Below are 25,779 nucleotides of genomic sequence, written 5' to 3'. Positions count from 1 at the left end.
TTACAATTTGAAACCAGGCATCGTTGTGTCTACTTTAAAGATGAGGAAGCTGTGCATTTGGGAGTTCATCTGTGGTCAGCATAAAGCAGTGTCGGGGCAGTTGATGTCTCCTGAAGGACTAAAAGGAACAGGCAGCCAGGGCATCTGCCTTAGGGGTAGGAAACCTCCAAATACACCCCACAAACCCTTGACTCCATAAGAAGGTGCTGACTCTGTTGTAATTGCATCCAGCAGCCTCCAAACACATCTTTGTGGAAATGGGCAAAATACACCGTCCACAACACACCCACATTGGGAGTAATTCCTTTCTCCAATAACTGGAGAACAGCAAACGGAAGAATGGCCCAACTGGCAGCAGCCTCTATGCATGGCTAGCTGTCCCATGGCATCGTGGCATCCCCGCAATATTAAACACCTCCCAGAACAGTGTGAAAGACTAAGGAAGGCCCAGGCTGCCCTCAGTCATGTGCAGCTCTAACAGGGCCCTGGAAGTCCTTGAGAAGTCTCACTGCAACAGAAGTCAATTGGGCCATTTACAACTTTCTACTCACATATCTGAGCCAGCTCCAATCCCCTGGCCTTTGCACACAGAATATGCCCCTTCAAAGGAACCAAAGTCATGTGACCAGGGAGGGTCATCCAGAGTTTTGGCGTCTTGCAATTCCATGGGTTCCAAGGAGGGGAAGCCATGTTGAAACCACATCCAAGGAAGTGGCCCCTACAGAGTCTCCTCGCCGGTGCGTGGCCCTGGCCCTCAGTGACTCATGCCAGGAACCTGGCCAGGACATGGTGATGAAATCACTCAGAGCAGCCTCCCAGTTACCCCTAGAAACTTCAAGGGCTGCCACCACCCAAGGACTTCATCCCTAGGGAAACAACAGCCCCACCCTCCTCCCCTCTACCCCAGTTCTTCTGCAGTGAGTCACCAATGTGCCACACATAGGCACTTAGACTGCATGCCTGGTCCACCTGGTGTAAGAAGTATCCTGGTGCATACGCTATCCCCGCAGTGCCTGTCCTGTGCTCCTCAGGGCCTTGGAGTTCTCAAGCAACCACAGGAGGGTGTCTGGGGGCTGAGGGGTAAAGGGAGACTGGGAGGACTTGGACCCCCGTTAGCACCACTTTTGCTTGGTTTGCATATGAGGGCTCAGTAAAACATTTTGATTTTTTTTAAAAAAAAGAGGGTCCTATTGACAAGTTTGAAAAGCACTATTTAAGACAAATAGGCACACTGGCACACAATTTGTTGACTCCGCTCGACACAGCTAAACACACGAGGCTCCTTCCTTGGGATTACTTGATTCTTCTTCAGTGGTTACAGACCCTCCAGGGTCCTCCAGCCCCTACCACCCCAGTTTTGGCACTCAGAAACCTTTCACAAACATCTCCCAAGGCACGAAGCTTGGGTCTAACTCCAAAAGACTATATTCCCCAATTCCTCTACCATCTGTACTAACAGGCACAGCCACCAGGCCCTTGTCCTGTCCCTCACTCCAGCTTAGGCCACTTCTTCAAAAAGTGTTCTAAGCAGCTCTGAGCACCTGGACACAGCCCAGGCCCATGTCTTGGACCAAGCCATCAGCTCTAAAAGGGACAGGCAGGGAGAGGAGCAGTGAGGACAGAAGGGGACACTCCCTAGTGACAGATGGCCCCACTCAATCCTGCTCATCAGCAGGGGTGCAGTGGCTGAAGCCTGACCACTTCCACTCTCTACTTAGGACTTTTACTCCCAAACTTTGTCTTTGGAGAATGTTCAAAGCTACAGAGAAGCTGAAAGAGCCACTCAACTACATGACCATAGTACCATTATCACAAGAAAATTAACATTTATTCAATAATATGTAATATATAGTTCATATACAAAATTGTATAGTCATCCCAGTATATCTTTTATATAATTTTTTTTGCCAAGATCTAATCCAGGTTCACTCATTACATTTAATGTTATGTCTCTTTAGTCTCTTATCTGCAACAAATTCTCATCTTTTTTAAAAATAACATTGAATTTATTGAAGGATTCAGGCCAATTGTTTTGTAGACTGTCCCACATTTTGGTTTTCTGTTCCCTTATTATTAGATTCAGTTAAACAAGTTTGGCACGAATATTACGTATGTGATGTTGTGCACCTCTTAGCTGAATCACCTCAGAAGTCATGTAACATCAGCTCGTCCCACTATTGGTGAAGTTAGGTTGGATCACTTTGATGAAATGCTGGCTGCCTGCCTACTCCACTGTGAAGGTACTGTCCCTTTAGAATCAGTAATCTGTTGGGGTGATACTTGGAGAATATCCTACAATAATCTTTCACCAACTTATTTTTGCATCTATTGATGAGTATACCTGGAGGTTACAAAACAAAGATTTTCTAAACTTATTAGCTAGTGTTCTGTAAAAAAAACGAGCTTTCCCTTTTTTATCCTCTCATCTTGCACCTCTCCTCCTCTTCTCCAATTATTACTATAAACGTATGGTGTTTTTTTTTTAATATTTAATGTGTTATAACCCATGACTGTCATTATTCTTTTTGATGCTCCAGTTGTTCCCATTTTGGCCAGTGAAAGCCCATTCAAACTGGCTGCTAGGTCCTTTACTAGGACCCCATTCGTCTCTGAGTGGCACCTTATTTTCCAGAGGTCCCATATCCCCCTCATCTTTTCCCTTCTGCAACCCAGAACTAGCTGTTTTTCTAGATCTTTTTAGTGGAACTCATCCACTCTTTTTAGGCAGATCGGCAATTTTACTTCTTCTCACCTTTCTCTAGTCAGAACTTCATTTTCCTTTCTCCCTACTTCCTTTCCCTGGCATTCATCATTTGCATCAGCACAGGCAGCTCTCTGTCCTTGGTAGAAAGTGGGGAGGAGAAGGCAAGGAGAGACAGAGACCTACGGTAAACTTACGGACATTATCAAACACTTAGCAGTAGATGAGAAGCTTTCTTTTTTATAGTTGACCACATTAGTGGTTAACTCTAAAGCAAGCTTGTATTTCAAGAGGTCACTATGTCATGACTCCATTTATGAAATTTATATCATTTTATTTTGTTTTATTTTATAATCATATAAAATACATGCTCAAGAAAAAGTACTGCCTATTTCCTGGCACCCCTACCCCTTCTTTTACTTTGTCTCCATCAGCACTTACCACCTCCTAACCTCTGTAAAGTGTACCTAATTATTTTGTTTACTTCCATTCTTGTCCCACTAGAATATAAGTTCCATGGATGACAGATTTGGTTTACTGCTTTGTTCACTACTATACTCCTACTGTCTACAACAGTGCCTGGAATACAGTAGGTGCCCCATAATTATGAATGAGTAAAATGGGTCGGCCAGGACCACAGGCCTAGAGGTCAGCAGGACCTCCTCTTTATCCTTCAAGCCTCCAACTTCACTGTCACCTCCCAAGCAGCCAGTTATTCCCTTCTCTGTGTTCCCAGATTCCATCTTATAGGGCTGGATCCTAACACCTGAAATATCACATCATCATTGTCTCACCCAGAAAACTGCAAATTCCTCCAAGGCAAGGACATACTTACCTTCATGGCCTCAGCACTTAGCACAGGAGCTGGCACAAAAATGTTGCTGAATGCCTCCTACTCCCAGCCAAGAAAGTGCCCTTTCCCCGCACCATGCTGCCTGCCAGCCTTTCCTCTCTCCTGCGGGAGCAGGGCCCCCAGCTGCTGCTCCAAGCTGCTGAGAAAGGTTCCAGCCCCGCCAGCTGCTCACAATAGGCCCTTTGACGCAACTGGATTGGGCTGTTTCAGGAAAACCCACGTTCCCCGCCACAGCACCTGTCACTAAGGCCAGTGTCCCTGCAGCTTCAAGGCAACACAAAGCCATAGTGTTCACCAAGAAACAAAAGCAGGGCATGTCGCTGGCAGAGCCGGCTAGGGAGAGCTCTCTGTCTTCTGGGAAGATGGGAGATGAGGTGGGAAGGTTGAGAGGGCCTTCTCCTCAACAGAGGTGCAGACACTCAGCCTCTGGGAATGGCCTGGTTAGGAGATGGGACAGTGGGTTAAGGGTATACAGGCTGGAACTTGTTGGGGCTTTGCCTCAGAGATACTTACCTGCTCTTTTCTCTCAATCTTCTTTTCACTTTGCTCAGGAACTGGACTCTCAGGAGGTACGGTCAGCCGTAGTCTGCAAACATTTGCCTAGAAGAGAGAGAAAGGAGAGGCCAGTTAGGAGTCGGCATCTGGGGCAGAAAGAGCCAGATGACCTTGGGCTTCTCACAGCCTGTTTCCCCTACTTCCAATGGGGAACATCGCCCTGATAATACAGAAGCTGTACAGGAGATAAGGTCAGCCTTATCTTCACAGTACCAGGCCAGCCTTGTACAGCACAGGCACCCACCACCCTGGGGCTCAAGGAAGGAAACTACCAAATCACTTGATCTATTTCAAATATTTCTTTACCAATGGCTCAGGTTCCATAAGAATATGTATAGAATGATCTCATTTCACAAGTATAGGCAAAAATATAGTTAGAGGGAAAGAAGCCAAAATATACACAGTGGATATCTCTATTGGGAAGGGAGGGTGCTTTCTACTTGCCTATATATTTAATTTTTCTACAATATACATGTACATGTTTAATCACAACTGTTTTTCAAAAAAGTCCATATACCCATGTTCATAGCAGCATTATCCACAATAGCCAAAAGGTGGAAGCCACCCAAATGTCCATTGACAGATGAATGGATAAACAAAATATGATTTATACATACAATGGAATATTACCCAATATTAAAAAGGAAGGAAATTCTGACACATGCTGCAACATGGATAAACCTTGAAGACACTATGCTGAGTGAAATAAGCCAGTGGCAAAAACACAAATACTGTATGATTCTACTTAGATGAGGTACCAGGAGTAATCAAAATCATAGAGACAGAAAGTGGAACTGTGATGGCCAGGGGGTAAGGATACAGGGAAAGTTAGTATTTAATGGGCATGGAATCCCAGTTTGGGAAGATGAAAAAAATCCTCGAGATAGATGGTGGTGCCAGTTGCACAACAGTGTGGATGCACTTAATGCCACTGAACTATACACTTAAAAAGGGTCAAAATGGTAAATCTCACAAGTACATTGCTACAATTTAAAAAAAAAAAAAAGCTGTCCCTGTTTGTTGGATACAGACTAAAAGTAAGACAGTTAGCTGGAAAGGCTTAGGAGAAGAAAATATAATGCTTATGAGTTTTGGTAAGACATCTGACTCCTTAATTAGCTATGTCACCGTGAATATTTGTCACTAGTCACTGAGATTCTCATGTCAGTTTATTAAAAGCTGCCAAAAAAGTTCACTGAAATATTGGATAAAGGTTCCTAAATGATTTTTTAAAGTCTAAATTGCACCATTTCTGTTAAAAATAAAAAAGCATTATACCATTCAGTGAGAGAAGCTACAACTTGTGTGATTTATCATATTCTGTTGACAAAGGGTGACTAGGAGCAAAGTCATTTTCCTACTCAACAGAGTGAAAAATGAACGACTATAATCTGTAGTACGAGGGGACAATAACAGTAATAATAGTAATAGCTAACCATGTATAGGCATCTTCTAAGTGTTTTACAGGTATTTATTCATTTAACCCTCACCACTAACCTATGGTAAGAGATTCTCTTACCTGCCCCATTTTTCAGATGAGGAAGCTAAGCCTCTGAAGGGTTACATGGCTGGGAAATAACAGAGCTGAGATTTGAACCCAGGCAGTCTCCAGGGCTTACGTTCTTAGCTCTTATACTCATGGCCCCCATCACATGCCTGAAATGCCATATGGGCTCAGTTCGCGGGAGTGCTGTTTGCTCCCTAATATGGTTTGAATTGCATCCCCCTAAAATTCATCCATTGAAGTCCTGACTGCCTTCCTGGCATCTCAGAATGTGACCTTATTTGAAGACAGGGTCTTTACCGAGGTAATCAAGTAAAAATGAGATCATAAGGGTGGCCCTAAATCAAAATGACTGGTGTCCTTATAAGAGTGGGAAATTTGGGGACAGACACACATACAGGGCGATCATCATATAAACATTAAGATGACCCATCAACAGCCAAGGAGAAGGGCCTGGAACAGATAGTTCCTTCACAGACCTCAGAAGAAACCAACCTTGCCAACACCTTAATTTCGGGCCACTAACCTCCAGAACTGCGAGACAAGAAATTTCTGTTGTTTAAGCCACTGGCGTTGTGGTAGTTTTCTTGGCAGCCCTAGCAAACAAATCCTCTCCACCCCCGTCACAGTCTGGTTGGCAGGTTCACAGATCTGCACTGGTCCACAGAGTGGCCTCTTAGCAAAACCACCCTGCAGCCTAGAAGCCCAGGGCTAGAGGGAATGTCAAAAATCTCTTGAGTTCAACCTGCCCACCTATGAAGAAACCCAACACCCAAAAATGTACCTGACAGGTGGCACCAGCCTGTTCATTTTCCATGAACAGGTTAGGGAGCCCAGGTTTGGGAAACATGTTAGCACTTCCACATACACCATTGCCACCCTCCAAGGCATTACATTTTGTTACCAGGCACCTCTAACTTCCTGATCTGAGCTTACACCAGAATTTCTACCTAATGGACCCAGGGTTGTCCTCGGACTGCAAAATAATTCCCCTTTTTCTAGACAGTCCTCCTGTCCCTTGAACCTCCGTTCTTCTGGACGAAACAACTCCAGTTCTTTAAATCACATGACTTGGTTTCAAGATCCCTCTCCATCCTCATCCTCCTCTTGACAAGCATCATCCCCCAGTGACCCCAGAATCAGATGTGGCCTGACCCCCAGGGCTATCATTGCCCTTTGTGCGGCCAACTTTACAAGCAACCTTCAAAGCTCACCGTCAGTCATGTTGGCCAAAAAGAAACCAAGCCATACTACCAGGTAGCTCTCTTTCCTGGTGGGCAACAACACTGATGGGAATCTTGAGTCCCTCCAGAGAAAGGCAACTCTCTGGCTCCAGGCCCCTCAGACTGGTTGAAACCAGTCTGACATCTGCACAAGCATCAAAGTGTAACTCAGACCACATAGACAATCCAAACCTGTGGTGCTCAACAATCTCCTATTAGGCTGGGTCCAATCCATGCATAATTCTGCAAAGAAAAGAAAGTCCTTTTCTCCTGCACCACATCCCATACACACACACACACACACGAGAGTGCACACATGTACATATATGCCTATAACACACACATGCACACACACACACGAGTGTGCACACACGTACATATATACCTATCACACACACACACATACACAGGCTCCAACATCTAGTAGCTGTGTGTCTATGGGAAAGTTACTTAATCTCTCCGAATCTCAAGGGTAAAATGGGATAAAAGGAGAGTGTCACATAGTAAGCCTCTATGAATATTAGATATTTTTATTTTTATTTTATTATTTATTTATTTTGAGACTGGGTCTCGCTCTGTCGCCCAGGCTGGAATGCAGTGGTGCAATCATAGCACTGCAGCCTCAATCTCCTGGGCTCAAGTGATTCTCCAACCTCAGCCCCCCAGATAGCTAGGACCACAGGCATGCATCACCATGCCTGGCTAATTTTTTATTTTTTGTAGACACAGAGTCTTACTATGTTGCCCACATGGGTCTCGGACACCTGGGCTCAAGCAATCCTGTCTTGGCCTCCAAATGTGTTGGGATTTCAGGCATGAGCCACTGCACCCAGCCAGATATTTTTACTATTATCTAGAAATTATCATCATCCTATATGCTTCAACATGAAACAGACCTGCTTAGCCTCACAGCCCTGTTTCCATGAAAATAACAATTTGGTCAATGAATCAGAGACATTAACACTGTAAGTGATGACTTTCGGTTGGTTGATTATTTTAGAGGGGTAATCCTTAATGGTCATAATTTTCAGAAAGGGGGTCCCATGGGTCCAATCACTCAAAAGTTAGATGGTCCCTCCCCTGGCTTGAGCCTATTCTTCATCTGCCCATCTATATTCCTCAACACACTTCCTATGATGAGCTGGGCAACCCTTACATGAAGCTCTCACACTGAGCAACACCCTGAGGTATACAAAGCCACAAGGTAAACAGAACGCATAAAATAAAATGAACTTGTAAAATAAAACATATGACTTCAAAGACATTTGGCAGTTGCAGCAGGTGCTTTAGGCTACTGCAGCACCCTGTCTAAAGTTTACTCTTGTCAACAGAGGTGCTTTGATCAAAACATTAAGGAGCACAGCTAGTTTTTCTTTAATAAATACTGACCCACTGAAAGACTGGCTGTTCAGGAGCAATTTAAACCCAGCTTAGAACAGAATCACACATCTTCCTTACAAGATAGCCAAATGTATGGCCATGGGGAAAAAAGAAAGTTGCAGAACAAAACATTAAGAATAATTCCATTTTTATTTTTTAAATATACCCTGATAACTTGTGTAGATGTAGGGGGAAAATATTCTTAAGGAAACAGATTTCTGTGTTGGTGGCAACGATGTTAAAGTATATGTAAGTTTTTGATTAAAATAATAATAGTAGTAATAGTAATAACAAAGACTGGGAGAAAATATGTCGGAAAGAGACAGATCCAGAAAGAGACTAATCCTTCCACAGGACTGCTTCAGGAGTGGCAAGGGGGACATTCTAAAGGTCTAAAAGGTACTCTGAATCCCTAACAGAAGCACTAAGGACAGTAACCCCTGAACCACCCATAAAGTTGTCCGAGTACAGTCTACCTCCCTCCATTCATTCACCTTCCGCAATCTCCCCATGGGAAAATCTTCCCCTGAGTAACATCAAGGCAGCATTCCTTACCTCCGAGCATTTTATGAGGCTGATCTCCATGGGCTCCTGAAACTCAGATACACAATCTCCTGAGCTGCCCCAGTCTTGGCAGTGCCTGAAGGGCAGGTAGGGCACTTTATTCCCAGGGTTTCCCAAAGCAGCTGGTTCAGGGCTTGTGTTATGAACAATGCGAAGAACTGCATCCTACCCTGAACACCACTGCTACCGAACCAGCTGTCCCTGGGGGCAATGGTCCCTTCCAGGAGATCAAAGCAGGAAGCTGGACTCAGCATACTTTATTACTCAGTTACTGAGCACCCATTACTTGCGAAATATTTTTAGGGACTATGAGGGTACCACGATGGCAAAAAAAAAAAAAAAAAAAAATTGCCGTGCTTCCAAGGAGTACATAATCTAGAAATAGAAATATACCCAAACAAGGCAATCAAGAACACTTGGAATAATGAATACAAGGTGTAGAGAGACAGGATAGCTTTGTGGTTAAATCATAGTGGAAATGTACTTCCTGGCTTCCAATATTGGTTCTGACACCTACTCGCTTTGAGACCTTTGGAAAGCCACTTAGTCTTCAGTGCTTCCATTACCCTAGTTGTAAAAAGAGCTAACAATACTGTACCCTCTTAGGAATGTTGTGAGGATTAAATTAGCTAATGTGTGTAAAGAGCTTAGGACAATTTCTGGCACGCATTAAGCACTCTGTAAACATTCTTTATTATCATGGGAATATAGGAAGAAGAACACTAATCTTAACGGGAGGTGGGAATATATGGGAAAGTCCCTCAGGAAGGACCCTCGGGATACAATTTGAGCTGGGTATAGAAGGACAGAAAGGACTTCACAGGTCAGTGAGGTTTGGAGAACCCAGCATCAATAACAACAACAGACAGCTATCAGGCAAGGCGTTCTAGTCTGTGCCAAACGCACAGATGTTGGCAAGTTCCAAGAATAAGAACCTGCAGCCTAAGCCTGGGTAGGACAGGCAAATGGACAAACAGATAGGGACTGAACTATCAATCTATAAATGCATGATAGAGAAGCACTGGCTCTAGTCAGAAGACAATGAGGAGCCATTCAAATCTTTGGAGGAAGAGACTAACATTCAAATCTGAGTTCATTTCAATAATCCAACGGGTCATTTTTCAGTGTCTCCTGTATTCCATGCACAACACAATGGACGGAAGGGAAAACACAGGGGGAGCGATCAAGTAAGCTTTGTACCACTTTTATAGCCCCTACGGTGCTTAGCATAGTATCAACACATGATGGGCACTCGCTCAGTGTTGGGTTTTGTAGTTTTTTTAGGTGGAACTAAAACAAAGTAAGAATATACCTGAAACTCCCTGGAGTGCCTTGCACTTTCTTGAAACCAACCCCCCTGGGAGGGATAGCAAGGGAGGGACAGGTAGCATTCAGGTTTCCTCCACAAGAAAAAGCACAACAAAACCCTTTTTGGCAACTCAGGGCCCCTAGGGAGCTACATGGGTCCCCTCGGGCCTTGTTTCTGACCCTTTTGTGGAGACGAGGGCCTGGGTCTCACTTAGGGGGTACTCTGTGGATCCGGTATCATCATGCTGTCAACCTCGGGCACCTGGTCTCACCCAGGGGAAAAATATCTATCTCAAATAAAAAGGGAGTGGAGAAGATGATTCAGGGAGGTGACAGGGGTTTGCCAAACAGTTCACAAAGATGGATTTCCCTAAGGAAATTAGCCAAGTGCATTTACATTTCTCTCAGGCCTTTTCCACTTTGTGACTGTGGGTCCCTGCCCAGCTCCCCTTAATGATAAAAGGTGGGGCCCTTCTAAATGTGGCTGGGGGGAACAGACCCCACACTCTCTGCTCAGCACAAGGATCAAATCCCAGGAGCCTGCAGCAGGCTGCATGTGGAACGGTGTACGCCCCATCTAGATTAGACCTCTTGGCTCTGCTGTGGCCCTGAACTTGCAGCCCAGTTATCTACATCAGGGTGGGGCAAACTTTTTCTGTAGAGAGCCAGACAGTAAATATTTAGGTTTTGCAGGCCCCTGTAAAAACCATTCTTAGCTCAGAGGCATACAAAACATTCCTGCTCTCTGTGGCTGTGTTCTGTACCAGGCACACAATGTGCCCCAAATGCCAAGATCCAGAGAGAAAACACAGGTGGATGAAACACACAAAGATGCCAGTGTGTCTTGGAGTGCGAGGACTCCCCCGCCCTGCCCCACCACCACCCTGCCCTTCATCCCACAAGGCCCAAGGGACCTTTCTGCAACACTGTCCCAGGAGTGTCTGCATTTCCAAGAAAGCTATAGAAGGGAGGAATGCTTAAAGAAATATTCTTAGCCTTGCTGCACATTAGAATCGCCTGGGAAGCTTCCTGAAAAATACTCATGCTTCTCTGTACTTTAAGATGTTCCCATTTAATTGGCTTGGGATGAGGCCTCGACATGGCTATTTTAAGCCTCCCAGTGATTCTGTGTATAACCGGTTGAGAACCACTGACTGAACCAAAGGGATGAAGCTCCAACTGTGAAGCAGGATGAGGCAACTCGAATATTTGGAGGACTTCCCAGAACTGTCAAACTCCTCACCTGGGCCAGCATTCCCACGTATTTGTCACCCGTTTCCTGCCCAGGTGGGTCAGAGGTGATGGGATGGATTTAACCCAAGGCTTCTCTTCCTGTTTTTCCATTTGCCAATTCAATGTTAACCGTGGCTCCTCTACGTAGGACCTGGTGAGATTTCTGTTTTTAAGTGCCTATTCCACCAGGCCTGGGGAGGGGTGGTTCCTAAGCCCTGTCTTCCAGTAGGTAATCATAGGTGATTCAAGTAATGGTGGCATGCACAGGCCTCTAGGGGAACATGAGAAGGACGGCTGAAGTTTCAGGGCAGGCTTCCTAGAGGAGACAACCCGTATCAGAGGAGAAACATGAAGAAAAGCGAAGAGGCAAGGAACAGCATCAAAAGCTCGGGAAAATGGCAAACGATTCGGAATATCTGAGAAGACTACATATAGGGAGGGGAAACAGGACAGGCACCGGCCAAACCAGAGGGCCTGGAAGCTACACTAAGGAGTGTGAACTTTTTCCTGGCAGTACTGAGGAGGCTCTTGAAGCAGACGAGTCAGGAGACTAGGTTTAGCATTTCAGAAAGATCACCCTGGCCTTTAAGAGTGAAAAAGAGCCAGGAGTGTGGTTGACACTTAGGAACTATCACTCACCAAAGAGGGAAAGAGGTAAAAACCACTGTATTGCTCTTCTGTGTGCTGGAGAAGTACTGGAATTCTGTAAGACCGTAAGGCATGATAAGTGCTGAGAAGTATCTTGGGTTGAAATATTTAACATGGTCTCTAGTTAGTCAGCCCTGGGCCCACAGCTCCTTGAACTCAATTAGACAAGAACATTTGAGGCTAATTGACTTCAAAGGCTTCCCCAGTGACCAGGGCTTAGTGACACCAGCCTCCAGGTCTCTTGTTCAGATATGGATGCACAGCAGACGTAAACTACAACAGGGACCTCATACGCAGCACTCCATCAGTGCCCCCAGAGACAAATGGGTCAAAATCACATTCCATATCCTTTGTAGAAAAGCCATGGGATCTCTATAAATGTCTAGGGGAAATCAAGTTTCCTTATGAGTCTCCAGAATGCAGGTCTGTTCATACTATATCAAACAAGGCAAGGTGAAAGATCAAAAGCATACAGCTGGGCACCTCTTTTTCTGAGCCTACAACCATCATTTTTGACCAGCAGAGGTTTAAGCCCTGCCCTTAGCCCAGAGGACGCCATGGTTCCAAACCCTCACAACTTAGCCCATCTGGGGTTGGCTCAGGAGGGCCCTGTGCGCAGCCAGCCTGTTTTCTGGGTGCAGCAGGGTCCACCTCCCCTTCCCCAGTGGATGCTGCAGCCAGCTTCCTTCCACCAGATGCCAAGGGTCCCACAACATCTGGGTCCCTTCCTCAGGACCCGTGAGATGATAGAGAGCTTACGTGCACAGACGTTCCTGTCTCCTGGGAAAGGGAAGTGTGGTAAACATCTGTCTGATCATTCACAGGCCAGCTAAGGAGAATTCTTTACTTTCAGCCAGTCAGGCAGCAATGGGACATAGGAGAGGGACACATTAGCCAAGGAACAATGACTAGCAGGCTCATTTCAGTGTTTAACAGAGGAAGGCTTTGCCAAATAGAAAAAAATATCAGCAAGGGCAGGCTAGGAGATAGTCCTATCCTGTGACCTTGTTGGGTTTTGTTTTTTTTGTGTGCCAGTGAGGGGTCACGATACCAGCAACACCAGCCAACAGTCTTTTATTATCAAGAGAGCAAGGTGCTGGAGAAGATCCTTGACAGATCTATCATTCCACAGCCCGGGATCAGAACAGCTTAGCCAAAAATACTCGGCAGTAAGTATTGTGCCGAAAGGTCGGTTCTGTGACCCGGTTGTGTGCTTTGTGGGGAAGCCATAAAGCAACACATGCCTTCCCCACAAAGCACACGACCCAGCCACACAACCAACCTTCCATTTCAAAGGCCCATTTAGCAAGACTAACTGGCATTTATAAAATTCCTTTCAAAAGCATGAAGCAATATCAATATTTTTAAAATCGTTTCCCCCCATTCCCCAAGGTCATCTTCTGGCTGTGGTTATTCTCCAGTCAATTTGTCTTCCTGCTGTTGCCATAGATAAAACTATTTTTAGTGCACAACTGGTTTGAAGGGAGTTTTTTTAATTTCACAACTTCTGCTGGTTGGCATCCATAAATGCCTTTCAGAGCTTTGTTTATCAGCTGACAGAAATTACTCTCTCCACCGGTTTTTTTTTTCCTTGAGAGATGATTTCAGACAAGAAGGAAATACAAATTGCAGGTGGCAGCCATTGAACAAAGGCTAACTGGTGGCAGTCCAGCCAGCCACATAACCCTTGGCAGCTGGCTCACAGGAGTCCCTGCTCAGTGTCAGCTGTCACCAGCACTTCTGGTTGGCTTGAATATCTGGACCCACATAGGCTGGTTTCCCCTGCAGTCCCCAATTTGATGAGCTCTTTGGATGAACCAGAAATACAATTTTAATGGCTAACATGTTCAAGACCATCACTTGTCCACCATTAGAGAGGAATAACAGAACAATACAGTATTTACTGAACAACTTTCAATGAAAGGTACACTTCCAATGATTATTTGGTCTACAATTTTATTTTCAGGACATCCTGTTCCTGCTTTTCTAAACAATAGGTATTTTGTCCCAAAGCAGGTCCAATTTGCCATCATGATAAAGTAGTCATGTGTCACTTAACCGTGGAGATGCATTCTGAGAAATGCATCATTTGATGATTTTTGTCTTTGCGTAATCATCATAGAGTGCACTTACACAAACCTAGATGGTATAGCCTACCACACACCTAGGCGATATGATATAGCCTACCGTTCCAACCACTGTCATATATCCTGGCTGCTGTTGACCGAAATGTGGTTATGCAGTACATGACTATATATGCGAAGTATTCCATTGAGATGGTTATTTCCTCCTTTCAGTATCCCAATATTGTCAATTCCCCTACAAATTCTACTCATCCTGCAAGATTAAACTCAAACATCACCAGTAGGTGGGGCGGGGTGGCTCATGCCTGTAATCCCAGCCCTTTGGGAGGCCGAGGCAGTTGGATCACTTGAGGTCAGGAGTTCAAGACCAGGCTGGCCAACACGACAAAACCCTGTCTCCACTAAAAATACAAAAATTAGCCAAGCATGGTGGTGTGCGCCTGTAGTCCCAGCTACTCGGGAGGCTGAGGCAGGAGGACTGCTTGAACCTGAGAGGTGGAGGCTGCAGTGAGCCAAGATCGTGCCACAGCACTCCAGCCTGGGTGACAAAGTGAGACTCCATCTCAAAAAAACATACCTGTAGCGAGGGGCCTTCCCCTGACGCCTCAGGAAGAACCTTTATTTTAGCTTCTACAGAACTTTGTAAACTCTTCACCCCACTATAACCATCACCACTTTGTTTGATGTTAGTTTGGGACAATGTCTGCCTCTACAGGTAGAGTGGACCCCAATGCCAGCCCTTTACCACACAGAAAAAGGTTTATGAATGTTCAATAAATCAATTAATCAACATCTCACAGCTTCCCACCACACACACAATCCCCAGCACACACACAGATAGTACCTGTAACATCTGCAAATCATGAGCAGAGCTAGAAACCATAAAGATGGGCAGAACCCTAGACCCTTTAGCTATCTTCTTTCCAGAAACAAGTACCAGTGTACCCAGGACAGCCCTGCCTGGCCTGATCCCGAGCCCTGAGTTCTCCAGTCCAAAATATGTCTGCCGTCTTATTCAAAAGGCAAAGTCTTTTCAAGAGTGTCACAATGTGCCCGACACCAAAGCACCTACAATTAAAGAAACACTCCAAAGGAAATGTTTGACCAAAAATCTTCAGAAATGTTATCTGGTATACTACTCACATTTGTATCAACCTACCGTATTAGGTTAGGTACCCCAACTAATCCCCACCTCTGGAAGGGAAGTTACAGAGAATTTCATGCAATTCACGCAATCTGGTCACACATATGATCCTCTCAGGGCTCAGGGTTAGCTTTTCAGTGACTTCATTCTTTCTCAATTGCAATTGTGTTCAAATTGAGAAAATTTCCATAGAAAAATACAAACACCCAACTTAGAGTAAGGCCAGGACTGTGGTTGGAAACCCCCTTGGACCAAATGTAGATCTTATTCTATGATGCTAATAATGGGACAACTGGAGTTCTGTCAACCTTGGGCGTGAGCCAACTGATGGATTCGGCTGGGGAGGGGGTGGGGAGGTGGGGGGTTGCACGCATGCGCGTGTGTACACAACCTAAGTGTCTGGTAAGTGCACGCACACACACACCCCAGAATTCATCAGCTGGCCCATGCCCAAGAGTAACACATCTTTCTTCTAGAGCTAAAGAAAGACAGCTTATAAGGTGACCACCATCACTCGCTTAAGGCATGTAAAAGCAAATAAGCAGGTCCAAGACGTGCAGGCAGACAGAAGGACCAGTGGGGGTTTTGCTTTGGACGTAACCACCTGTTTAAATCTTGAGGAAACACGATTACAGAAGTCTCAATCAGAGCAAATAGGTACCAAATGATAAGTATTGAATATCATGATAAATGGAAGAAGTAAAAAGCCACCAGCCAAGCCCCTGGCTGTGGCTCTAAGGTGCTGACCCTGTTAGAAAGATGGAGCATTTCTTTTATAGATCATCGGGAGAGATCGGAAAAGATGCCACAAAGATCAAAAAGAAACAGCACTTCCAAAGGGAAATCTTCCCTGGAGACGCTGTCTCAGGCTTTCAGTGCTGCCATTGTTGTCACTGTGCTAATATTTAAATCAGACAGAAGAGAGTGGTTTACGTAAACCGGAGTCCCACACAGTCCGGCTCCTGGGCGGCCGGCTGCTGTTCTGGTTTGCACAGTGGTGCCCACCTTGGCTAACCCCACTCCAGAATTACCCTATCACTAGTGGACACAAGTGACCCCGTCTTTCTTTTAATTAATGGAAGAAGGAAAGTTTGAGTTTTAAATACATTCATTACTTTTGGGTCTCAAGGTAGGGACACTGCACAAATGTCTTCCTTGATTTTTAAACTGGTGCCGCCAATAAACTCGGCTTGACAGAGAGGCAGGAAGGAGAGGAAATCTCTGGGAATTCCATAAAGTCCCCTAAGCCCTCTCCTGCCAGCTGGTGGGCCCCCTGAAACCTCAAGAGGGAGGGTCACTGCCAGAGCCGGCACAGGACCGGGGAGTTGAGCCCAGGGTGGGGCGTCGGGGCCAGGTGCTGGCTCCCGAGCTTTCCCATCCCTAGTCCACTCTAGAGGAGGCGGCCGGGATGGGGGAACGGGACGGCGGCGGCTCCCGCCCCAGCTACTCACCCTCCTGCTGGGCGCCCCGGGCGTCCTGGCGGCGCCGCCCGAGAGCAGGGTGACCGTGGACGTGGAGCGCAGCATCCCGCAGCGGCGGTCGGTAGGGGGCTGGACGCCGGCGTTCCTCCCGGGCAGAATAAGCGTGCGGGGCCCGCCCTGCGCGGGGGCGACGCGGGACGGCGCCGGCTACTTGCAACTCCAGCTGCACCGCGAAGGCCCGGGGGTGGGGCCGGGGGCGGGGCCTGGCCGGGGCGGGGCGGGGCCGAGCGCGCTCACCCGACCCGTCAGGCTGCATTTTCTCCCGAGGGCGCCGACCCGATTAAAGTTGAGCACCATCCTCTCCCAGGGCGCTGCGCCCTCCAGGGTCAGTCCCAGGGCAAGAAGGACCCTGGACAGCCTGGACGCCCACGCTCTCTCTGTCTCCCGCAGAGTTGAGGTCCACCTGCCCATTCAGTCTCATGACTTACCCCCACCCCGGACTGCCCCCTACAGCCTCTGCACGCCCTCGTATCACTGGGACCCTCACCCCTTGTCATTCATTCAGTATTTCCTGAATGCCTATTATGCGTCCCCACCAGCAGCCAACCCAGTCGACTGGCTCTTGGCCTCGGAGAGTTTGCAGTGTGGTGGGGATGACAGGTGCCGGGCTATGGTAGAAGAGGAGATACCGTGTACTACGGGAGCACACAGCCAACCTCAGAGGAGGTGATGACTAAGCTAAGACCTGAAATGCAAGTAGGAGTGGGCCACACTGCCCATATTTGTTCAATGATTACTGTGGGCCTGCCTGGCGAGCACTTTGCGTGTGTTACCTCATTTAATCCTCACCAGCGCCCTTTGAGGGAGTCACTGTTGTTACCCTGTATCCCCATTTTGCAGATGAAGACGTTGACTCACCTAGGGATTGAGCAACACAGCAGGCGACCCACTGGCCTCTCAGTGGCAAAGGTAGGATACGAATCCCCCAGTCCGACCCTAGGGCCTTGCTTGTCCCCTCTGCTGTCCCCTAACAAAGGGAGGAGGGAGTCCCAGGCCAAAAGAACTAGCATGCCCAAAGATGGAAGGAAAGCAAGGGAAGGTATAAAATATGTTTCAAGAATTGGAAGCATCACAGTGCACAGGGAAAACAGTGGAGAAGCAGCAGAAGGGAGCTGAGGAGATCATGAGGAACCTGTGTGCTTAGTTGGAAATTTGGCCTTTATCTTGAGGACAAAGTGTTTTTCAGCAAGGAAAGACACAATCTCTGTCTACTGGTCTTTCAAAGCCCAGGTCGAGCACTGCCTCCCCACTGAGCTCTCCAGAAACCCCTTCCCCAAACACGCATGCTCAGGAGCTTAGCAGATCCATGGGACCGTGTCTTCTGTTAGAGTTATCTATGTGCGTGCCTGTCCCCTGTCCTTCTGGAGGGCAGAGGCCAGGCCTTTACCCTCTCTGAATGCCCAATGGCACCGACAGGGAAGATGCTGAAAAAAGTGTTGCTAAACAGAATTACAGGTGATCCTGTGGCACTCACTCCATTTGCAGATAAGGAAACTGAGGCCAGTGTATACAAGTGACATTCCCAAAGTTGCACAGCCTGTTCTTTGCCATCCCCATCAGCATCCTCACAGCAGCTGTGCCTGTGTCCTAAATGCTTTATATGCATTTTCTCAACCAGTTCTCACCATGCCCCACAAGGTGGGCTACAGTTATCGCCCCTGTTTTGCAAATGAGGAAAGTGAGGACAGAGACATTAGGTTAGTTGGTGAACAGCTGAGACTACACATCTAGTCTTCTAACCCAAGTCCTTCTGCTTTTCTGCTACACTCTTCTCTTCATGCTCCCATGTACCTACCCCTTCCAAAAAGAAAATTGTTCATGAGAGGTTCCTTCCCATTCCACTTCCACGAAGCCCTCTAATCCACCCGTCTTTTTCATATTGTTAACATCCTATTCACACTGTGTTATAGTTCTTTACAAAAGCAGCAGACGGCTCACTAGCTTGTGAGCTCTGTATAGAAGCTGGATCTTGTTTACATCTCTGTCTGTCCAATATCTGGAGCAGATAATTGACGTGTGGTAGTGCACAGTAAATGTGGAAAGAATGAAGAAATGTTATTACAGAGTAAGATTTCAACTCACTCATGGTCATGCAAAACAGAAACTAAGATCCTTGCCAACCCAGCTCCTAGGGTGGGCCAGGGACTCCAAGCAATTTGGCAGCTGATGTAACAAGATCCCCAGGGTTATCCTGGCCAGGCCATTTCCCCAAAGCTGGCTGACAGTCGCCAAGGGCTGTGGGTGGTGTGTCCAGGCAGATGCCGGGCCCTGGCTTATGCCACAGCTCCTCCCTAATAGGCCAGCACTAGGAATCTGGGGCCATAAGGAACTGCAAGAGAAAGGAGAGTGGGGAGCCCAGGAAGTGGGAAAGAAGGAAAATGGGCAGACAAGTAGGACTGAAATCAATGGAAAAGTGGATCTAGAGTGGAGAGGAAAAAGTAAAAAATGAAGTCACAGTCACTGGTTTCCATTAATAGTTCTGAGAGAAGATGATTTAAAAAAAAAGATTGACTCTTTTCAAAAGAGGAATCAAAAGCTGAGAACTTCTGCCCAGTCAGAAGTCCTCTGGAGTCTACAGAACTGAGATTGGGGAAGAGGGCCAATGGAAGGGGAACAGAGATAAGGGTCTGGTGTAGAAGTTCTCCACATTCCCTTGCAACATGACTCATCTACTCCAGACCCTCTGAGCATTGGTGATGAAGGGGTTGCTAGTGTTTGAGCTGGAGAGAACAGGAGCTATGACAAAACTGTCTTAGCTGTCATCCTTTTCTATCCACAGAAATAGCCACATAGGCCTAAGAGCAGTCCTTAATTTCTCTGCTAAAGCACAGGTGTGTAGAAAATTCCAGATGTCTGTATAAGAACCCTTCATTTTCTTGTAATCAATTACTGAATTTTACCCCCTTCTCCCATCCCAGTTCCTAGAATTATCTTTCATATCCTCTAGGTCTCTGCTCCTGAATTGTCTTTGTTGCTTTCTGCTAAACCCTTTCCAAATTTCATTGGCATCTTTAGTTGAGAGACTTACGATAGGACCCTTTTTTCCAGCAAAGTCCTGAGCAGCAATGGCTCATTATTTCTTGCACAAATGATCGAGTTAAATCACTGGACAAGAGCACACAGTAGATGAACCCAAGCAATGCTGGCCTTCCTGATATTTTGTGCCATCTTCACTCTTATATCTCTGAAGCTTCCCTTTCTTTCTCTCCCATTCAGCTGTGACAGCATCCCGAAGTCCTGGCATATTCTCCCATTCTGCATGCCAAACAGACCAAACTTTCACAGTAGAAAAAGGACATATTTCCAACCAAGGACAAGGGTAATACATTACAAAGCCCCTTTGGATAAAGTAGAACAAGAAACACCCCATATTCACAGGTTGTCCGAGAAACAGGGAATGGGGCCTAGAGATAAGGAAGGCAGGCTGAGAGGAACCCAAAACCCCAGCCAAGTCACCCAGATACACAGCAGTTACAAGCCTGTCTAGACACAAGGGCTGGAACCACTTGCTGATCCACCCTGGGGAACACAAGCTCATTGAAAATCATTCTGTTGGCTTGCCAGTTAACCCAATGAACCAAAAGGCAACTGGCAGAGTAATAATAAGCCAATTCATGGAACAAATATGTACCAAGCACCTACTGTGTACTGAGCACTGGGGACTGAGGTGACTAAGACAGCCCCTGTTTTCTAGGAGTTCACAATCAAACCAGGAAGAGAGATGTGCACTTAGCAAATAAAATGATAGCTAACACTTTTATATGGCACTTACTGTGTTCACAAAGCTTAAAATGCGTCAACACATTTAACTGTCACAGCAACTCATGAGGAAAGTATTGTTATGTCCCTTACTTTGCAGATGAGAAAATGGAGCGGCAGGGAGGTTAAGTAACTTGCCCATGGTTCCAGCACTGGTAAGTGGTTAAGCTAAGCTTCAAACCCAGGCAAGATGGCTCTAACATCTGCATACTTGACAATTCACCTCCTCTACTGGGATAGGGGCCAGATTTGAGGTGTGTCCAAAGCACTTATGGTAGGCAGGAGGGAAGCTGCTTGGGCAGAGAACAGTAAAGGCTTCCCTGGGAAGGTGGCATAGGAGTTGTTGGCCATGAAGAATGAGGAGGAAAAGGTAAGCGCATTCCAGACAGAGGAGCTGGAAGAAATAGTGGGTCGGGGGATGTGGGAAATGCATGTTAGCCAGTTCAGCTTGAACTTCAGGGCAGGAGGGAATGGCCAGAGACAAGTAGGGTGGGGTTAGATTGCAAATGGACTTGAATAAAGTTGAGACTTAATAGCAGATGATGAGCTATTTAAAGTTTGGCAATTAGTGCAGTGATATGATCAGATTCGTATGAAGAAAGATGGCAGGCAGCAAAGAGAGGAGTAGGGACGGCAGACAGAGGCTGCAAGGCAAGTACTTTGGAGTTCACTGGAAGTGTGGCCATGACGTAAAGAGGTTCTGCACTAGGGTAGTTGGTGGCAGTGGAATGGAAAGGAGGGGATGGATTCAAAAGGCAGAAAATCCACAGAACTTCATGACCAACCAAAAGCTGGAGGATTTTTGTAGGCCACCCCAGTGAATAGTTGACAAATACCTCTACAGATCCTGAGGGATGGGGAATCAGCTAAGAAAATGAATGAAATAAAGGACGAGTGATTTCTTTCTCAGCCTTGGGACTTCACCCAAGTCTGACATTAAACACAGTGGGACAAACCTCAAAACCTAGAAGAAGGCAGCATTCTTACTTTTCCAAGTAGCTACTACTGTGAGCTTGGAGAAAACCTTTCAATACAAAGGCAGAAACTTTACGTATTTCTTTTCTCAGGAAGATACACTGATGACTGTCTTTAAGAGGAAGTAGACTCCACCCAATGTCAAAAAAACAGCAATAACAAAAAGGAAGGAGTCAGTCAGGTGAGACATGTGAAAAGAATTAGGGGCCTTCCTGAGAAGCACGGGGCAAGAAGCATCTCTTTTTGTAGCCCATGTGCTTCCTTGAGTAATTTACCCCAAAAGTTAGTGACTGGTCAGTAATAGTCATTTGGACAAATTAAAATATGAGTAGTAACTGTATTTAAATCTATACCAAAAATAAAATAGATAATCTATAAAAGAGAAATTCTTTTTTGCTCTTTTTTTTTTAAATAAAAAGTCCTGAAATGTTTTGTGTGCATATTCAAGCAGAACATCTGATATGTCTATTTATGCAGTGACTGTCATTTTAGGTCACCCTCTCCCAGAAGCAGATTCTGAGGCAAGGACTCCTATGTAGGTGGTCATTAGGGAGGTGCTTCCAGGAGAAACCAGGAAGGGAGTGGGAGACTCAGGGAGGGGAAGAAACAAGCAAGGATGCAACCTTAGGTAAAGTTTCAGATTCAGCCTGATCCACGGGCAGCTCTGAAGTGTAAATTGCACCTCACAGCTACTTCTGCCTCAAGACAAAAGAACTAGGGCATTTGTACTCTACACTAGTCAGTCATTGGCTAAAGGTTCCCTGGATATGGGGATGGAGGGTGGGGAAGGTACATGAACTCACCGGCACTTGCAGCACTCCACAGGGGCAAGGAACCTGAATATCCTTGGAAAATCCTCTGAAGGTCACAGGTACAGACCATTAGCATCCAAGGATGCAAAAGCTAGGGAATGGACACACAGAGCAGATGAAAGGTGGCTGAGGAGATATGCATGGGTATCAACTGTGTCCACTATAGCTATATATTATTTCTGTAAACAAATCAAGATATAAAGGTAGATACTGGCCAGGTGCAGTGGTTCACATGTAATCCCAGCACTTTGAGGGGTTGAGGCTGGTTAATCACTTGAGCCCAGGAGTTCAAACCAGCCTGGGAAACATAGTGAGACCTCTGTTTCTACAAAAAATAAAAAAATTAGTCTTGCATGGTGACGGGCACCCATGGTCCCAGCTACTCAGGAGGCTAAGGTGGGAGGATTGCTTGAGCCCAGGAGGTTGAGGCTGCAGTGAGCCATTATTATGACATGGCACTCCAGCCTGGGCAACAGGGTGAGACCCTGTCTCAATAAATAAATAAATGTAGATACCAGTGGATATGTGATATGTCACCGCTTAGAGTAAAATCTCTGGGACAATGATAACCATAAACCACTGAATGGCCCACAGAGTCTGGTACAAAACAATGTGGATACAGACAAAGAATCAGAGGAGAGAATACTCATCTAGTGATGGAAGAGGTAGGATCCAAAAAACAAATAGGCTGGAGCCAGGAGCAGAATCTGACAAGATGAAATCTGGCGGGAATAAATTTGTGATCCTAACCTTGAATCCAGGGTCAAGAAGAGCACAGGACAGGACTCAGCAGACCCGGCTCAGCAGCAGCATGTGCTACAGATGCCTATGGAACTCAGCATGGCCAGTAGCTCCACAGAAGCCCACCCTTCTGCGCCCTAGAACATCTCATCTGATTTCACATGGGATTCAGAGGAAGGCAGCTACTCTGTGGTGCTGGTCGAAGCATGCCAGAATGTGGCCTTCAGGTCTGGGTGCTGTGGTTTAAAGGAAAAGGGACCACCCAAATGATTTCAGAAGAACATGACCCAGAAGGTATAAGAATGATGGGAGATGCAAGTGATAGAACTGGGAATATTGTCCCTAGAGAAGAAAAGGCTGGGAGACATGTTAAGTGACTTCCTTTCTTGAATGTCACTCACTGTGGCAGAGAGATTAGACCTTCTGTGTAACCCAAAGTGTAGGACAGGGGCCAGTAAGCAAAAGCTGCAGAGAGATGGAGTTCAACCACAATGTAAGGAAAAGCTTTAATAGCCAGAGCTAGCCAAGGGAAGGGATAAAGGAAAGAAATAGGGAAGGGTGGAAATGATGGGCAGGGATACCTCACACATAGGCAGGGAATTCCCTTTCCCCGTAATGTGGCTCTGCCAGTGGTCACCAAGCCAGACTGCACACCAAAGCTGCCTGGGGACTCGCTAACACTGCACTCTGGGTCCCAACCCACAGTCATTCTGATTTCACGGATCCGGGATGACACCCAGAAAGCTATATTCTAATAAGCTCCCCAATTTTTTTTATTATGCCATCTTCCACCATTTGTACTGGGCCCAGGTCTGAGACTGCTAGTGAAGACAACTCATCAAGGATGACTAGAAAGGACTCAAGCTCAGGTGGGGAAAGGGGCATAGAGTAGATATATTTATTCCCTTCAAATTCCAGAAGTCTGGGGCCTTGGGATTGTGGGATTCTAGCTGTCAAATCAGAGGAGTCCGTCTGACGAACGCTGTTTAATAGAGAGTATGGGCTTTGGAGCTAAACTAACATGCGTTTACATTCAGGCTGAGGAGTCTTGGGCAAGTCATTTTCATTCTCCAAGCCTGAATCTTCTCACTTGTGAAATTGGGGATAACATCAGCACCTCCTAGTGTTGTTGTGAGGCTTGAAGGAGATCATAAAATATAAACTATGTGACTCTAGTAAGTCATAGCCCTCAACAAAACTGAAGTCCCTTCTAAAGAAAACCAGGAATTGCCTGCTCATTTTTTTGGTAATGCTGAGTATGAAAGATGGCAGAATACTTTTTTAAGTCTGGAACAATTTCTTCAAAACAAAAATATTGAGCGTTCCATGCCAGTGCTAATATAAGACATTTAGAAAAGAATAAAGCCCTTCTTTTCCTCTATTTGATTTGCTCTATTAAGACAGATTAATATAGACAACCAATCTATTCTTAGCATGTAAGAAGAGAATCATAAAACTTTTAAACAAAACAGTATTTATTTTTTAATCCTAAGAAGATCAATAATACTCCCTAACATTATTTTTCTGCCTTTAGGCCTCCAATGAACTCATGTAAACAGGTTTCCATTATAGCTTCTGTGACAAGTATAAGCTTTACGATAAAACATAGAATATGAACCATTTTTCTCTAAGTTCAATTTACTCTGTCCTAAGTCGCTATCTGGCCCCACTCCAGCTGACAGGGGTCTTTCTGATATGCCAGTAGTGGCTTCAGGCAGGGTCTCTGCTTGTGGCTGTGAAGGTTTTTCACAACACAAAGGCTTCGGGCTAAAAGAACTAATGTTCCCCCTGACAAATTGTGCCACTGACACCGTCCCTAAAAACTCCATAAAACTAATCCGGGAAGAAGGGAGGGAAAGAAATGTCAATGAGCCAAGCTTGCAGCACACTCAGCATCCATCATAAGACCAGCTCGATGTCTGACCTGCTTCCTCATGGTTGTTTGGTGCCTATAGCCTCAAAATCATGTAGATACTGTTCCAAGATTATAGTTCCACCTCACTGCTCTCTAGATAACAACTTGAGTATTATCAAACCTTAAGTTTTCCATTTGAGATATTCTTCAGGTCCTGCATACCAGTGAAACTATGGACATCAGCTGGTCTGAAGGACCCCATGAAAGTGGACTCACCAAAGAATGTAGTTTCCATGTCCTGATGAGATCATCTCCCTTACCCCAACCAATCAATGACCCTGATTTTCCAGCCCCTCGCCCTCCATCATCCCCTTAAAAGTCCCAGCCCAGAACTCCTCAGGGAGATTGATTTGAGGGTCTCTTCCCATCTCCTCACTCAGCATTGTGATCATTAAACTTTTTCTCTGTTGCAAACCCTGCTGTCTCAGCATACTTGTCTGTTACTCCACAGCAGGTATATGAACCTACTCGTCCTGTAATATCTCCAGCTTGGGGCTATGCTCACTAGAGGAAGGGATGCCATTTCTAATTCATACAAAATCATAGGGGTTTGTGGATTTCCTGCCCTGGATGTGTGGTGCTCCGTCATTTTTGTGCAAGATCTGCCCCCACACACACAAAATACTCTGTTCCTGCCCATAGCCTCCCCAGCTCAGTTAATGGGGACTCCTTTCTTTTAGTAGCTCAGCCCCAAATCCCTGGAATCACTCTTGCTTCCTCCTCTTACTCTCATACCCTACATGCTATCGATTGGTTTTACCTTTAAAATATATCCATAATCTAAGCCCTTTCAATCACGGGGGCTTAAGCCACCATCACCTCTCCCCTAGATCCTTGCAGTCCTAACTAGTCCAACTGCTTCTGCCCTTGACCCCCAAAGTTCATTCACAACAAAGAGG

At 45.9% G+C, this 25,779-nt stretch overlaps 1 protein-coding gene across 3 annotated transcripts in view; it reads right to left on the bottom strand.

Annotated features, from left to right (window-relative positions):
- MYZAP (myocardial zonula adherens protein) overlaps nucleotides 1-16,854 on the bottom strand; it is a 97,454-nt gene extending 80,600 nt beyond the window's left edge. For 2 of the 3 annotated variants that reach the window (XR_008513607.2, XM_024232476.3), the window contains exons 1-2: nucleotides 16,649-16,852; nucleotides 4,068-4,154 (exon numbers count right to left, since the gene is read on the bottom strand). Coding sequence is in view for 2 of the 3 variants with exons in the window: in XM_024232476.3 (XP_024088244.2) it covers nucleotides 4,068-4,154; nucleotides 16,649-16,723 (162 nt within the window). In the remaining variant the exon portion in view is untranslated. Of the gene's footprint in view, nucleotides 1-4,067; nucleotides 4,155-16,648 lie in introns of all 3 variants that reach the window. The other variant, XM_024232475.3, reaches the window with a different exon arrangement.
- Between the last annotated feature and the right edge of the window lie 8,925 nt (nucleotides 16,855-25,779).

Source organism: Pongo abelii, chromosome 16, assembly GCF_028885655.2.
Source record: "Pongo abelii isolate AG06213 chromosome 16, NHGRI_mPonAbe1-v2.0_pri, whole genome shotgun sequence".
Classification (NCBI taxonomy): Eukaryota; Metazoa; Chordata; class Mammalia; order Primates; family Hominidae; genus Pongo; species Pongo abelii.
This window is presented reverse-complemented; position numbering and strand designations above follow the sequence as displayed.